This window comes from Anguilla rostrata, chromosome 1, assembly GCF_018555375.3.
Source record: "Anguilla rostrata isolate EN2019 chromosome 1, ASM1855537v3, whole genome shotgun sequence".
Taxonomy (NCBI): Eukaryota; Metazoa; Chordata; class Actinopteri; order Anguilliformes; family Anguillidae; genus Anguilla; species Anguilla rostrata.
The window spans coordinates 33,030,807-33,048,200 of NC_057933.1; the positions used below are offsets into that span (position 1 = coordinate 33,030,807).

A 17,394-nucleotide genomic window follows, 5' to 3' on the forward strand; every position below is an offset into this window, starting at 1 on the left:
CAAGCAGGTGCTGCAGTAGTTATTGAAGTTTGGTGGCCAAATACTAATTCTGTTTTCCCAAGGAAACATTTCAGCATAACGCCAAACCTTTCTAAGCAGTCTTGGTTAAAATATGGTTCCTTAGTCTTTTGGTCAAAGAAGTCTTAACAAAAAAGGTATATATTTTCAGTGAAGAAAAAGCACTTAAATAGATAATACACAGTGTTAAAAGCAGAGACTGAAATGTATCATTGGGGAGGGAGCAGTCATAATTTTGATTTGGAATGAAGAGACACTTAATTTTTGAAAATGCTTTCACCTTTTTCCCCCTGTTGGAAAGCATAATAGTATATACAGACACACACACACACACCAGTGTGGCAGAGTGTAGACTGGCACGCAGACAAGTCTCCGAAAAGCATTTAATCGCCAAATGCTTCATGACGTGCAGCTGTAGCAAGCAGGGCACAGACACCCTATCAACCAGCGGTTGTCCCTAGAGAGTGATGAGATGTGGATCCTGGCCGGTTGAACCCTACCTGGCCCTGGCACACGCTACCGCCAATCGTGAATCTCCCCCTGGGCCTGCTGGTCACAGTTGGTGCTGACACTATTGAGATTCCATCCTGGCCCACAGGGCTCATCCATGGACTAAAACAGTGCCTGAACAGGATGAGCCACTGAACAGCACAGAGAGGTTTTCTTTAAAAGGATTAACTTTATTTCAGGATTCAATTATATATTTTTAAATTGCCATCATGCGTAAAACAGAACTATGGCAAGCATCACCAGAAAGGAATTATCTGGAATTCCACTCTCCCCACCTAGTATCTGGAATCTAGGTGGGGAGAGTGGAATCTGGAGTGGTTAAAAGGGAGCCTTTGTAGGGTGCCTGCTTGTTGTTGGACTGTCAGGTCCTGTGTTGTTGTTGGCCTTTTACTGCTGTAAACTGCTTGGAGATGGAAGGAAAACATGAGCCTGTGGCTGTGTCTTGTGGAGTAAAATGAGTAATAGTTCAAACAAGGGCCATGGCCCAAGGTTAATAAACTTACCAAAAACATTTAACTGACAAACTGTGAATGTTTGATCGAATAGGGAACCTTCCCTGATGAGTGCCTTTTTCTCCCTCTGCCCCATCCTGCCTCACAGCTCTGTGTCTGCACCAGAAGGCCCGTATGGAAAGACTGGTGCGGAAGCTGGAGGTACAGAGGCACGAGGTGGAGAAGCTGAAGGAGGAGGTCCATGATTTGGAGAGCAACCTTGTGCAGAGACGGCTCCAGAGATCCAGTTCCACCTCCAACACCCCCTTCGTGAGTCCATTCCACTTTCTCATTAGTGAACAAAGGCACTCTCCCACTAAATCTACTGGAGTGATTATGGTGACGATGCCATTTTGTGTTCAGTGCTTACCCCTTTATATAACATGACCCATTGTCTGTTGGAATGTAACTATTTTTAGTAGGATTTACTCAGCTTTGTACGTAAAGCATTTCAGAAGTGCTCATTGGATGCAATGTTTTTGTCTTTAAAAAAAGTAACAGTTATATTGTGACTTTCCTTGGCTTTCAGATACCTGTTACTTATAAATATTGCAGAATTAATTTCAAAGCCCTATAATATTTAGTTGAGTTGTCATTTAAGAGTAGTGCCAGTTTTGTGCAAGTATTTTTGTTGGTAGATGCAGATTTTTGTTTTGTGTTTCACATTTGTTCAGTTTCTGTTGCAAAATAAGAAATGTGGCCTGTGTTTTGCAGTGACTGCATTTACATGTTGAATATTTAATTCTGTACACATTAATATTCTGAGTAAACTGTTTATATGAACACTAAATGAGGCCAGTCATTTAAGGTACCTACAGACATATGAACATAATCTGAATAAAACCATTTTATAGTTTACATTACAGTACTGGCATTTAGCAGTCCTCTACTTGTGTTGAGAAGTCACTTTGGGGGTGCCACCATAGTGGTGGATCAATGGTGTTTTTTTATCTTTTGGGAAGTAGATGGGCTCGATGTGAAGTAATCCATCTTAAAATCGTGAACAACAGAAACAAGGTTTTGAAGCAAATGCTAACTGCAGTGTTACATTCTGACACAGCTCCCTCAATTAAATTACTCTACTTCCTCACATTGCTAGAAATCAGTGGAAGAAAGTTTTGAGTAATGAAAGATTGATGGATAAGAGTACTAGTGAAAGGAAACGTTTGATTTAAACCCTTATTCTATGTGAAATCTTACAATTATAATCACAAATTTGTTTCCTGCCCTGAGGCAATGGTTCTGAATGACTGAGTCAGACATGTACAGAGAAAAGGTAGATATTCCAATTTAACCATTACTCTGAACAAAGTATTTAAATGCTTTTTAATGATTATTAATTTGGGAGGCACGATGGGGCAGTGGGTAGCACTGTCGCTTCAGAGCATGAATCCAGGGCCTTTCTGTGTGGAGTTTGCATGTTTTCCCATGCTGGTTAGGGTAACTGGGGAGGGGGGGGATGGAAGGGGTGTTGACAGGTCATTTCTGTCAAAGAGCATGCATGCTCAGTCAACCTACCCCGTATAAATTCAGGTTAATAAATAAAAATATATCAAGCATAAGGTATATGCAAACCATGAATAAAATATTGTTTGGGTTACTACATTCAAATAAAGGGTATTTCATTCTAAATGTGTATTCATATTTGGCTTATTTTCAAAAACAAATTATTAGGTTTATGGTAAATGTGTTTTTTGCTTTTATCAGATGGAGGAGATGCAGCAGTTGCGTTGCAGAAACAGAATGCTCCAGATCGACATTGACTGCCTAACCAAAGCAACTGACCTCCTTCAGACTAAAGGTATGTTAGTTTTATACTTTTGATTGGCAGCTGTCATACTACACAATTTTCTTATTTATCAAGGTCAATCACTTCAGCTCGTATTTCACATTTTCATTCCAATAACGACCTACTAGTTGTTGAATCAACCAAAATCTCTTACGGCTCCCTCAGTGAAAGCAGTCTAAATCAGGACCTGCCGCAAGAGATGGGCATGAAAAACGGCCCAATTTGTATGAAAGAAAAAAAAAACTGGATCATAAAGTTTATGGATAAATTTAGTGTGGTTGCTTCAGAAGTTGTTTAGCTGTCACCTGATGAAAAAGTTAGAGCACTATAGCACTTAAAACTTTACCAGTCTAACCTCATGGCCATATGATTGTAAGGATTCATTTAGTTGTCAAGCAATAGCGTGGGTAGGTAGGATAAATCAGATAAAGGTTTATTATTATTATTATTATTACTGTTATTATTATTATTATTATTATTATTACTAGTAGTAGTAGTATTATTATTACTGTTAGTAGTTGCATTCATTGTGTAATGGATGTACTGTTAGTACTTCATTAAAAACATGCACACATTTGTCTTTGTTATTTTGGAAACCAGTGTAATGGGGAGTGAGTTGGTTCATATAACATTTTTTTCCTCAACTACTTAAATACACTAAATGTTGGCCAGTTGCGTTTATGGCTGTATGTGTGTATATGCTAGGTTTCTCAACCAAGTACATGTATATCTGGCCACTAATCAGGGAACCATTTTGTGATATCCTCTACCAGAGGTGTTGCTAGACTTAAAGCTTTACTAGGTCACAGGCCCCCAGCACTCGCATCACTGAAAATCCCGTTTAAATCTACACAAAATATAAAATCAGTGACAGAGTCTTAATTTGGGATGCCATTACTTGTGGAGGGAATTGTGGGCCTATATCAGCTGTCCAAAAACATGAATACTGTCTATCCTTATCTTTTAAAAATGTGTTTTGTTTGCATAACGCCTAGGTGCAATCACCTTACCAAAGTAAGCTTATAAAAACATTTCATTTCTGGTCTTTTTTAAATATTCTGCTGGCTTTGTTGGTTTTTAAATTTTGGTCTTGGCACATCCTTGTATGTCTTGGATGGGCCAAACACACTGTGGTTTGGCTATCATTTTGGTGGTTACTACATGGTTGCTAGGGACTTACTAGGTCTTTGCTAGACTCTTACTAGGTGATTGCTAAAGAGTTTCTAGGTGGTTGCTAAGGTCTTACTACCTCATTGCTTGGGTGTTACTAGGCAGTTGCTAGGGTGTTACTAGTTGGTTAGTAGGCGGTTGCTAGGGTTGCTGAAGCAAGTCAACTAATGACAGTAAGTATGGAGAATAACAGTTTTTTAAAAAAAATAAGTTTGTTTCAGTAAAGCAAGCAAACTAATAATAATAAGTATGGACAATAACAATGTTTTGCTTTGTTAAAGCAAGAATAATACTGTTAATAATAATTATAATAGGTATGGACAATAACAATAGTTTGCTTCACTAAAGCAAGAAAACTAATAAGTATAGACAATAACAATTGTGTTTGCTTCACCAAAGCAAGCAAACTAATTATAATAAATATGGACTAACAGTAGTTTGCTTTGCTAAAGCAAGCAAGCTAATAACTATGGACAATAACAGTAGTTTGCTTCGCTGAAGCAAGCTAACTGGTAAGTATGAACAATAACAGTAGTTTGCTTCACCAAAGCAAGCAAACTAATATTAATACGTATGGACAATAGCAATAGTTTGCTTCACTAAAACAGGCAAAGTAATAATAAATATGGGCTATTATAATACTTGACTTTGCTAAGGCAAGCAAACTAATATTAACTATGGACTATAACACTAGCTTGCTTCGCTAAAGCAAGGAACACTATCTGAAAAAAGGAAGTGCTTTTTGTATGAAGGGAAAAGAGAGGCATGCTAAAAAGAGATGCATTTTTTATTATTTACAAGCGTAATATAGCCTGTTACTAGGGGTGCTCCGATTTATCAGCCATGGATCGGAACGGGCCAGTTTTCACTCCATTTCACACAATCAATGACCTACAGATTTTGGCCAATCTGTATTCCGATTTTAATGATGTATGAAATGTAGGGCTGCCGCGATTAGTTGATGACGTCAACGTTGAAAATGCGTTGACATCATTATTTTAAACCAACGCATCGTTTTTGTTTTAATTATTTTACAAAAAAAATGAATTTACCCTTTTGATATCTAAAACGCTTTAATTCATTATAACAAATGTTTTTCTTCAATATCACTACGTAATTGCTATGTAACGTCAGTCGTTTTTGGCTCCAGTCATTGGTCGGCTCCAGTCAACGCTACAGTTTTTAAAAAATCATGGCGGCTGCAGCAGAGTCCGACTCGGTTGCCAAAGAGGTTCAGAGGTTCCAAAAATAGCTGTGCGTAATACCACACGTGTTGTTTACAGTGTTGTCGCCCTTTTTAGTACGGTCTGGCTTGATTGTCAATTCATTTATTCAGTAGGTGAGAGTATAAGCTTTCTAACGATGTATAACATGTCTATTTTGCTTTTGGAATAGCATTTTTTAGGTCAGCGTAACCAAACATTTTCTTATCATCGCATTCACCTACGTATTCACTCTGTGGTAGCGGTAAAAGACGAAACGTTGTCAACGATTTCTCGTAATTTCTTGGAAAATACTATTATTATTGAGGACTTCTGGGCATAGCTAAGCCATATATTTGCTGATAGACCTATCTGACATCGTTTTCTGGAGCAAAACAGAAGCGGATAAAACAGTCATTGATTTACTGTCTCTGTCTCTATCTACTGAACACAGATAAAATTTCATCATTGCTATGTAAGTATTACTGCTCAAAATATTTCGGTTATATACGTTATTTTTGAAATTGAGTGTCTATGAATAGGTCAGTGGTATTATATAATGTGGATGTTTCACACTGTAATGTAAGCGTTAGTAGTGAAAAGTTTCCAAGAAAAGAGCTAGCCTACTGTAAGTCCAGAACATGTGTTGACATTCTTACATTAGAACACACGTCTAACAGACATTTGATTCCAATATTTGAGTTGGACTTTGAGCTAGACACCATTGTCTCTTACACGCTAAACATGTTGCACTTTATTTAATATGCAGACCTAACTTTTTTACTTTGATAATGGGTTTAATAGAAACTTGGATTTATTTTGGAGTTGCACTACTGACTTAAATAATAAGCCCTCTTTTTTATTTATTTTTATCATGTTGGAGTTGCCAGTTTAAACCTACAGTTTTGCACTTTAATATGTAAACCTTTGTTTACATTTTGTTTTGTGCTGCATTATACAATGACACATACAGTTTGTTGTTGTCAAAATAAAATGAACTCAGGGTTTTCCCTAGGTTTTCAGAGGGCTTAGGTGCTCTCAGCTATATTTTGGAACAGCGTTTTTTTTTTTTATATATGAAAAAACGCTTTGACCAGTGGTTTTCATCAGAAAAAGACGTTCGTGTGAACACAGCCTAACTTTGTTTACCTACCAAGCCACGTTAGATATTAACGTTAGTTCAATCGAGGTATCTTTATGTAACGTCAGCTAACTAGCTTCGCTGGTTAACGTTGTCATAAAATTTTTCCCGACTGTGAAAACTGGATTACTTGTTTACATTTTTGGCAGATGTGGCTAGTGGGTAAATCTATCGCTGTTTCCATCACAGCTCTTTCGACGCAAGAAATTCGGATGCGCTATCCTAAAATTTCTTTTTACCGTGAAGAGTGCCTGACCCGCAACCGTAGTAATGTGTTAACACGGCGGAACAATTATATTCGAGAAATACCATCTTTGGGGAAAAAAACGCTATATTCTGTAAATGCATTTAACCTACCATGCATAAAAATGCTCGTCAATCACCCACTTCTATTTATAATGCCATCGTAGCACGGACTGTTTAAAACCATAAAGCCACCTCTCTTTTTTTTGTTTGTTTTTGTTTTTTGTCAGCGCATCACTGTTATTTTTACATTCATTCTGATATGTCGCCTAAATGCCTTTCTACGTTCATTCGGCTTAAGGTGCTCCGCAAAATCACTTAGGCGCTGCGCCTAAGCCTTTCTATGGTAGGGAAAACCCTGGAACTTAAATGAAATGGTCAATTAGATTTTTTTGGAGGAAAATTAATCGTTTAGATTAATCGACTAATTGGTAAAATAGTCGACTGATTAATCGATAGAAAAATAGTAGTTATTGGCAGCCCTAATGTGAGTCCATGCGCAAGCTGCTTTGGAATGCTGCCGCTATGTCTGTCCCAAAATGGCCGTCTGGAATCAATACAAAGTGTGTTAAGCGGACATTAAAGGTCTGTTTTTTCAGACTTGGGGCTTCTTTTCGTAATTTTTTCATCAAACCTATTGGTTCTGATTTACACAACTGCTTCATTGTAAAGTTTAGGCTTTTTGGCTTCTTTTCTATGCCAGTAGCTTCACCATGTCGTCTATGAGGCATATCAAGATACGCTACAGGTTAAATGTACCTTCAAGTAAGTCCAGTTTATCTAAACCTATTTAACAGAAAGTGAAAATGAATGTGAATATTGAAATGTATTTGTCGAAATTAAAAATAATTCTGTCTGAATTGACCATAAGCTACACTGTTCTGTCCACACACACTTCATCTGTGTATTCCAGTTCAAATACATATAGTTGGCCATCCAAGTGAAGAGGATTGACAACATCCTCGTAATAGTCTAATGAATAATTAGCTTGTGCAACATGTTCAGGATTTGGATTTTAAACGTTATCTTAAAAACGTAATCCACGTTGACTTGCAGCTTTTCAAGAGCTTATTAAAGAAATCGACTCAGTGGGTTTACATGATGTTTGAAAAAGTCAATTTATCGTATATGTCCGGCTAAAACTGGATTTTTAAAAATCACGTAAACACTGTAGTCCGACTGAAATCGTACAAAGTCAAATTTTTCAAAGTCGGACTAACATACCTAGATAATGCGGTTCGCGGTCGATTTACTACGGCATGTGTACGCTGCGGACGATCCGTAATTTACATAGCAACTATATGCTCACGGTGGCCAAGCGGAATCGATAACATTTCAGAAAATATATAACTTTAAAAGATTGAATTCAATCTTCTACTGGGACTTTTGCCGTTTATTGAGGGTGTAACAGTAAATTTTGGTGCCGCTGACTATAATCGAATGTTTTTTCACATTTACCGTTCGATTGAGCAAGTACCATTCAAAGTACATTTTTATGGGTTAGTGCTGTCTGATTGTGCTAGCTACTTCACATTAACCTTTTACGGCGATCAATAAAGGCTAACAGCACAGTACCACTTAATTATTGTCACTTCTATCACCACTGTAATGAACTAAAAAAAAAGGCGACAAACCACCTTTTCTGTGAGAAATGCATTGTCGAGCTCACACGCATACACTGCTGGCGACATTCTAAAGCTCCGTTTTGCCCTCCCTAGTATCATGGCGGAAAAAAAACACATTTCTGGATGGACGAGGAGACCAACTTCATGCTATCGCAACTAAAGGAGTTAAATATCCTAAAATACATGGATGGAATAAAAATGCGGAATGGCGAACTATTCAAAATAGTTGCGACAAAATTGGAGGAAGCAGGATTTATAAGAAGCCTTCGTCAGACGCACCTCGGTCAATAATTTGATTCTTTCCGAGTCATGTATATTGGGACGATGATAATAATCCAATTAAATCTCATCTTTGGCCAAATCGAGCTATTAATATAGCTCAATTTCAACTGTGCATGTAAACGCACTGAGTGACTGCGACAGATGTCATTTTGTCAATCGTTGCACTGAAACATCTCTTAAGATACAGCGCTGGCACAGATCATGGTGTGAAGCCGTCAGAACACCAAAACAAAGATTTTTGACTGGGAATGACTGTACGTTGATTAATATACAGGTTTAAGATATCTAGGGATCCGAAAACCTGTTCAAAACCTCACTAGATTTGAATAAAATGATTTTTGTTCATTATAAAGCAAATAAATTTGCACCTTTCTGATGGTTTAAGATGGAACTTTGATATCATATTGCAAAAGCATTGTGACACACCATGGTACTCATAGCTGAATATGTAATCATTCACTCTTAGGTGGTTTTACAAAATTTACAAGATTATATGTAATCTTTTGTTGCATGGGGATAGGACAACATTTTACAAATGTTACTATTTATGATCACTCTAAGAGAAATTTTACATTCATCTAGCAAATATCAGTACACAGTAACTTTAAATGCGTATTTTCCATGCCCTGAGTGACAAATATAGCCCATGCGGATACTAATACCCCACATTATGTACAATACGATTACAAGAAAATAATATTCCACCATCAGAAAAATGTTGACGATATTCTAGCTTCACAATAAACCAAACCTGTAACAAAACATGACTGAGCCACCTATGAACACTTATACTAAATTAGAGAATATAGAGTAGGCACACATTAGAGAATAGTGCCAGCCTCTTTAAAGGCACTGTTTGTGACTGTAGTGAATTCTAACTAGGCAGGCTACTAAGAGCCACTACACTAACACTGCCCAGTGTACACAAACAGTTCCCCTATTCTAACAGCTATTTAACCCCCAATACAAATATACTGAGCATTATTAGCAAAGGCATAGTTGTCTCTTACGACCAATGCAAATATAAAAATATCAAAAATGTGACAACTTAAATAATTGAAATGTTAGTAACATCTTCAATATGTTTGCATGTATCTGTGCTAGACTTAATGCTTTCCTCTCTTCTGTCCCACTCCATGTCAGCATGGCAAGATTTTGCTTTAGCCAGGCTGATGAGTTTAGCAAAATTAGGTAAGTCTTCCAAAAGACAAAGGAAAAAAAAGCAATAGCACCTCAACTGCTTATATATTACTGTGTACAGTTGAATGCATAATACTGTGCTGATGGAACCACTCACAAATACGCGGGGCTTTCGCTCTTTGGAATAAAATTGAAATGAAACATGTCATACACTGTTGGAAAGCTCATACTGTCCTCTACTGGGAGGTTATCAATTAAACCATAACAAACTGAAAAGAGTTAGAGAGGCATAAAATGTAAGTGGGATTTTGTGCGTGGCCGATGCAAATGCCTACCCTGCTTTCTATTTGTGTGTTTATTTCTCAACGGATTGTTTAAGGCAATAAATGACTACTGAATCTTGAAAGTAACATATTTATGTGTAAAGCCAATGTTAAGAATGGTAAGAGCAATGTTTCTCACCACTGTATTGGCATAGCGTCGTATAGTTGCAGGTGAGACTGCAGGGAAGGGGGTGCTTGTTAAATGGGCAAACATTGCGACAGTGGTGGCATTTAGAAACTTTGTATTTTGCATAGTTATTGTGTATCTTTTAGTAATAATACCAAAACACAGAGTTTGTTTGCTTCTCCTATAAAACGCTGGGGAAACACAGGAATGCAAGCTTTTTAAGTTGCTCTGGATATGAGTGTCTGATAAATGGTAAAAATGGAAGTGTATTCCTGTTTATAACCCTGTGTTTTTGTTTGTCCTCCCCATACAACACCCTACAAACCACTGTCCCCCTACCCCTCCCCTCTCAGAGTTGACATTTAAAAGCCCAAAGACTATAAAAGGCATTGAGGAAGATGAGGGGACAGAATGGAGCTGTACAGCCTGCACTTTCCTTAATCACCCTGCCCTCCTCCACTGTGAACAGTGCGAGTTTCCTCAGCATTTCTGAGCCCCATGGTAGTGGGGTGCAGAAAAAGACGTTCCTTGGATTTACAAACATGAACCATGCTTGGAGGAGGCGTTTTTCTCATTTTCTCCACCAAGAAGAAGACATGAGTGGGGCTTTGACTGAAATCCCCTTCGTCTCAAAGGTTTTATGGTCGCCGTCTTTAGGTTCAGTGCATTTTTGATCTGTGTTACTGAATAATGGTGGACTTGTACATGCCCTAGCCTGGGGGAGGTGTGCTCATGTAAGATCTTGCACTAACGCATGCATAACATCTTAGCTCATTGGTTTTGCTCACAGCTGTCTGACGTTCATCGGAAAGAAGTGTTTCTCAATGTGATGGGTATCTTTTAGCATTAGCATTTATCATTAACACTAATACATATTGTACATAATTGCAATTATTGCCTTATCGTCAAACTCCGCATAAATATTCAAGACAGCAGTACTCGGTCTAATAGGTAAAACTCGCACACAATTGCAGGGCTTCAGTTATTTTGGGAACAAGAAATACATTCCACTATAGTCACTGTCCCAAGTGACTGAATCCTTCTTCATTCTTACTGTACATTTGCCCATCTTGGTTTGATTTCACTCTCTCAAACTTGGAAACCCTCTAATTTGTTGCAGTAAATGCTCATCAGTTATCACAGACCAATTGGCAGACCCATCCTGAGAGCTACTGCATTTGCCATTGGAGAATCACACTGTGTGGAAATCAATAGTGAGCAAAGGGAACAGACAAACTGAGCCATGTTGCACTGAACATAATCCAATCACTAAGTAGAACATTCCACAATTGTAATGGATTTGTTGAAGGCCTTTAATGAGTGCTGTAAATACTGGTGCTTGAGCTGGCCTGTCTTGTTTAAGAACTGAATGAGGGATAACTAGGATGCATGGTATTAAAGGAAAAATTCACAATTTAATCTTTGTTATTATATGTTTATTGTAGTAGTAATTCAACCTGTATATCTTCGTTAGTATTCCCATTTGTTAAAAGGTGATTTTCTAAAATTCACACATGGAGAAACTGGTCTTCCTATTTGGCATTGAAATACAATTCCCATCTACTATTTCACTGAACTATGGGAGCTTGAGGCACAGAAACATGGAAATGGCTACATGCACTCCCTTTCAAGATAAAGTTTAAAAGATGGGAAAATCACGTTGACACACCAAAATTCTTGAAAGACGGTGGATAAGTGCATGCGTGTGTATAGACAAGCATTTTTAATTTGTAAAGATAATGACAAATAGCTGAGACCACTAGTGGTGGTCTAAATATACATCTTTGTATTAAAGGGGAGTAGAATTCTTCCAACCTATGTCAGAAAGAGTAATCTGTTTGAATCGAAGGAGGGCTGTCTTGTCAAGCAGAGTGTTTTATGCAACATGCCCTGGAAGTTTGCATCATCTATTTGTGATTCCGTGATTTAGCATGAGCACTTTGCTAGCCTCCAGCCCCACAGAAATGATAAAATGATCTTTATTCTGCCAAAAGAGTTGAAATTACCTCACGATGAAGAGTGGAACATGTCATGGTTCTCCTGCTTCCTTTGGTTGATTTGTCTACTCTACAGGGTTCTCACTTCGCCCATTTTGTTTTATCCATGTCCCCTTAGCAGAGCTATACCCTGATATTCTCCACAGAGTTAACATAGCAATTATGCCTTAGCCACCCAAACCTGTTGCACTATTTCTGAAGGGAAAGCCAATCAGCTCTTGGGAATATGGCTCTGAGAGCTTCTGGTTGGTTGGTGTATGCCGTGTTATGGGAAGAGTTTATACTGTTACAGGAACCAAAGCATATGAGCCTCCCCTAATAAATAAAAAAATGTATTTCTATAATCTGGAAAAACAATTACATTTATATTGCATGCATTTTTTTAAGTATATAGGTTTTGTACATTTGTTATGTATTTTTTACTTCTGTGTGTATGTAAATGTAAACATTTTTAATATCTTGGCATAATGTAAAACAAGTTTTCCTTTGAATAAGCACAACATAAATGTTAAGCTTTTGATGTCTGCAAAAGGCTTAAGTGTTGAATTCTGATATGAAACTATGCACAACTGAAGTATTAGCTGTTGAAAGCAGCCTGCTTAATGCAGGATTATCATTTCCTGGGGAGGCAGGTTTGTATGTTGACTTTTGCTCAAAGCTCTGCATTCTTTCAATTATCTCAGTAAATTTGCAGATTGTATTTTTATTTATTTTTCAGTTTTTTATGCATCATATTGTGAGTTTGCACATGTGACATATTCCAGAAATATTGTACTATTCCTTATTTTGGGAATTGTGAAGGTGTGAATGTGTATGCATAATTAAATAATTTGACCAATTAAGTCAGAAAAATCCATTTTATCAACTGTTTGCAAAGGTGAGCCTAAAGGTCATCACAAAACTTGGTACACCCTAGTTTAATTTTTCCATTGAATGCTAATTTACCATCATTGAATCAGCAGATTTCTGAATCGGTATACCCCAGATATGCTCTAAGAGGACAGAGATATCTGATGGCTAAAATCTGATGACAAATGGCTCCTATTAGACAACTGGAACACAACTAGTGATGTTCTTTATTTGGGAGTTATCTTTTATGCTGCAAGAGATACATTAGCATGCACAACTTGGCAGAACCAAGTATTTACAAAAATATGCAGTGTGAATTGAGTTGTGATTTGCCAAAAATACATATTTTTTTCTAATCAAGTTTTCTATTGCTATATGGTATGTTTTCTTATTGGTGTTAATTTTCAGAAAATGGCATTTCTCTGAGGGAGAGGAGGGGATGACTGGGTCAAATGTTTTTTTGTGATGTTATTTCAAACTTTTATTTTAGGTTTTATTATTTTTATATTTTTATAGGACTTTGTGTAATGGTTACTATACTCATTGGGCCTCATTCACCAATATCTTCCTGCAAAGGTTTTTCTTAAATTTGTTCTTGAGAAAATTCCTAAGAAAAGTCTACGTCAGATTCACGGCGTGTTCTTAAACCGCAGAATTGTTTGCATGTGTTCTTAAAATGATGAATCCCATTGTCCTCGTAAGTGTAAAGCGCGTGCCAGTTGTTCCTAATTAGCATAGGTAAATGTCCCGCCAATCCCCATAAAAGGCATGAGACTGCAGGGCTGTGTGACACACAGAAATCGAAAAGAAAAGTTGAGAGCGAATGAAGTCAATAATGCCCAAACGAAAATCTAAAGACGGTGGAGCACCAGACTCCAAACGTAAGAAAAACTTCAGTAGTTCTGAAGTGGAGGTTTTGCTGCGGGAAGTGAACAGCAAACGACCTGTCATATTTAGTAGCGTCAGTAGTGGATATAAAATAACACAAAAAAGATGCATGGGATGATATTACTCATTCAGTGAACACTGTATCCGGAGAAGGGCGCACAACTGATGAAGTAAAAAAATGGTTTGATGTCAAATCTGAGGCAAAAATGTTATGCATTCAAATGACAAAGCGCTTCTCCTCACATTAATACCGCTAATTAAATCAACTGGCAGTAAACTGCATCGGATTAAACCCGTCGCTGCACAAAAACATTGCACAAAAAATTTACTGCCAGTCATTTTGGTGTCACCACCCTAGTGACGTTCTCTTCTTCAAAATGTCCATTTGTTTAAAAAGTGTTACTTACGTGCTTAGTTTGTATTCAAAATTTAAATATTTGCTTTTGCATTGCTTTTGCAGGCCAAACATTGCATAATTGAAACCCCCAAAATAAAAGGTCACTACAATGGTTTGATTTTTATCATTTACTCCCGCTGAGGCAACCACCCACTGAGGCAGAACCTGGCACCTTAATGCTTTGTAAAATAATGAAAATAATTACTTACAATAATATTTTTATCATTTATAATATTTTTAATTTAAATCCTATAATATTATACAACTGTAGAATTGAAGAAAACGCAATAACCAATTATTTTGCACAAACATGTCAGCACTCAAATGTGCGTAAGTGTGCTCTTGAGTGTGCATAGATTCTGTTCTTACCTAAGAACAAATCCCAAATAAGAAAACATTGGTGAATGTCAGAATCTTTGTGAAAGCTGCATAAGTGGGTTTTAAGAAGAAAATTCTTCTTTAGAACGATTGGTGAATGAGGCCCATTGATGTTAAATATCAGACTATTTTTTTATGATTCTGAAGTTTGTCATCTATCATGAAATGCTGCCACACATCTGAATTCCCCAGGCTCTACATCTGAAGTGGTTTTGAATCGTGAAACTACCAAGACACTTTTTGTTTCAGTAAGCAGCTCTATGTCAAAATGAGGTTGATACATTTTAGTAATACATTTCAGTTTCTGAAGTTATTTAGATCTTATGTTAGTTTCCCAACTAAGTTATTTGTACAAATAAAATCTATTGTGAACAATGGTTTTTGTTGTTGCTTTCATCTAATTAATGAGATCATAGATCGGGGCATCAAAGTCCTGCAGGTCTGCAGTTTTTTGTAGTTTCATTGCAATCAGCAGCCATATATTCTCGTTTGTGTGTGGGTGGGATAATCATGATACTTTCTTGCATACTTGCTGTAGGAACAAACTTTGGCTAGTTTGTATGAACTAAAAAAATGTTCCGCTTGTGTTTTTTGATTAATCGTGTGTACACCACAGACTCAAAACATTAAATCACGGCCTTGTGGGTTATAAGATACAGTATAGTATAGTTTTGACGCATGACACTAGCAAACACAAACCATGAACCATGCCAGAGTACAACTTGCACAGTGTGGGACACCCATTCTAATTCGTGGTTTCAGCTATTTCAGCCACACCCATTGCTAAGAGGTGCATAAAATCAAGCGTACAGCCATGATCACTCTCCATAGACAAACATTTGCAGTAGAATGAGTCGTACTGAAGAGCTCAGTGACTTTCAACATGGCACTGTCATAGGATGCGACCTTTCCAACAAGTCAGTTTGTCAAATTTCTGCCCTGCTAGAGCTGCCCCAGTCAACTGTAAATGCTGTTATTTTGAAGTGGAAATGTACAGGAGCAACAAGAGCTCAGTTGTGAAGCGATGGGCCACAACCTCACAGAACGGGATCACCGAGTGCTGGAGCATGTAACGCGTAAAAAATAATCTGTCCTCGGTTGCAGCACTTACTACAGAGTTCCGAACTACCTCTGGAAGCAACGTCAGCACAAGAACTGTTTGTGAAGAGCTTCCTGAAATGGGTTTCCATGGCCAAGCAGCCGTACACAAGCCTAAGATCACCATGTACAATGCTAGTCGTCAGCAGGAGTGGTGTAAAGCATACCGCCATTGGAGCAGCGGAAACGCGTTCTCTAGAGAGATGAATTGCACTTCATTATCTGGCAGTCTGGGTTTTTCTGAATGCATAATGTCAACTGTACTGGCCTCAATAGTGCCAACTACAAAGTTTGGTGGAGGAGGAATAATGGTCTGGGGCTGTTTTTCCTGGTTTGGGCTAGGTCCCTTACTTCCAGTGAAGGGAAATGCTACAGCATACAGTAACATTCTAGAGAATTGTTTGCTTTCAACTTTGTGGCAGCAGATTGGGGAAGGCCCTTTTCTCTGCACGCAGCTCAGACCTCTACCCCATCAAGTACATTTGGGATGAATTGAAATGCCAGCTGCGAGTCAGGCCATTCCAATTCATACGCCCAACATATGTGTTCAACCTCACTAATGCTCTTGTGGCTGAATGGAAGTGAATCCTGGCAGCCATGTTTCAAAATCTACTGGAAGTGGAGGAGGCTGCTACAGCAGCAAGGGATTATTAATGCCCATGGTTTTGGAATGAGATGTTCACAAGTACATATGGGTGTGATGTTCAGGTGTCCACTTACTTTTGGAAGAATAGTGTATGTATACCATGTACTTGTTTTGTCCTGTATAGGCCACTGTATTTTAGGATACATTCATCCCATACTAATGGTAGGTGTCATATGCACTTAGAACAGAATATAAAATGCTGGATTTTCCATCATATTAAAACAAAGTTATTTCCAGCTCATCTTCCACCATTTTTGGACTCTGTTACAATGTGCCTCAGACCTGTTAGAACTTGTCCCTCTAACTGTCTAAATAAATCCTTGTAGTTGTTATTCTTGTGTGGTGGTTAATGGGAAATGCTCTCACCCCTACCAGTAAAATAATCTGTGTGCTTTAAGGAAAATATTTTAAATATTTTCCTATGCAGGCCTTTATGGCACAACCATGCCCTGTCTGTTGAACCTTCTTCGTTAGTTCAACCCTCTTCCCAGTCACTTATATTGTCACGGGCCCATGCCTCCCTGCAAGCACTGGCCTCCCAACAGACTAACTCCTCTGTACCTGAACTACAGCAGATGCGGAAGGAAGTGACAAGAGCTGATTAGTTTAAAAGCTGGACAGCCTGAGTCCACTCTGGACTAGGGTAGACTAATACAACTAAAAATCTTGGTAAGTTCCAATTTCACATTTTAGCATCATATTTGTTATGAGATAATTTGACTGTCTTTCCATACAAAGCAATTTATTTCCCATTATTGGAGTAGTTGGTTTGTATAATTTGTTTCAGGTGCGTGTGGCTTTTAAAACCTAGAGGCATGCTTTTCCGAAGGGCTGGAACTTGACACGGCATGGTGGAAGGAATCGCTAGACTATAGCGTCATTTTGTGGTAAAAGTTTTTCATATGATGTTTGCACTGCTCACATTTAAAATGAAGCATAATTAAGCTTGTAATGTTACTTTGTAACTGTTGTGCTGTAATTATCATTAGCTTGAAGTACTGTGTATATTGTGTAATCTGACTAGAATCCATGCCTTATGGATCCATGCCCCCACTGTTTCATTACTATTTAAGAGATGCA

General features: G+C 37.9%; 1 protein-coding gene across 5 annotated transcripts in view; it reads left to right on the forward strand.

The window, feature by feature from the left end:
- The window catches only part of LOC135254801 (TGF-beta-activated kinase 1 and MAP3K7-binding protein 2-like), a 35,813-nt gene extending 20,866 nt beyond the window's left edge, over positions 1–14,947 (forward strand). For 2 of the 5 annotated variants that reach the window (XM_064335319.1, XM_064335326.1), the window contains exons 4-7: positions 1,129–1,289; positions 2,727–2,820; positions 9,615–9,662; positions 10,415–14,947. In XM_064335319.1, the coding sequence (XP_064191389.1) occupies positions 1,129–1,289; positions 2,727–2,820; positions 9,615–9,662; positions 10,415–10,554 (443 nt within the window). In that variant the 3' untranslated portion in view covers positions 10,555–14,947. Of the gene's footprint in view, positions 1–1,128; positions 1,290–2,726; positions 2,821–7,267; positions 8,389–9,614; positions 9,663–10,414 lie in introns of those variants that run through there. The other 3 variants (XR_010329968.1, XM_064335346.1, XM_064335335.1) reach the window with 3 other exon arrangements.
- The last annotated feature ends 2,447 nt before the right edge of the window (positions 14,948–17,394 follow it).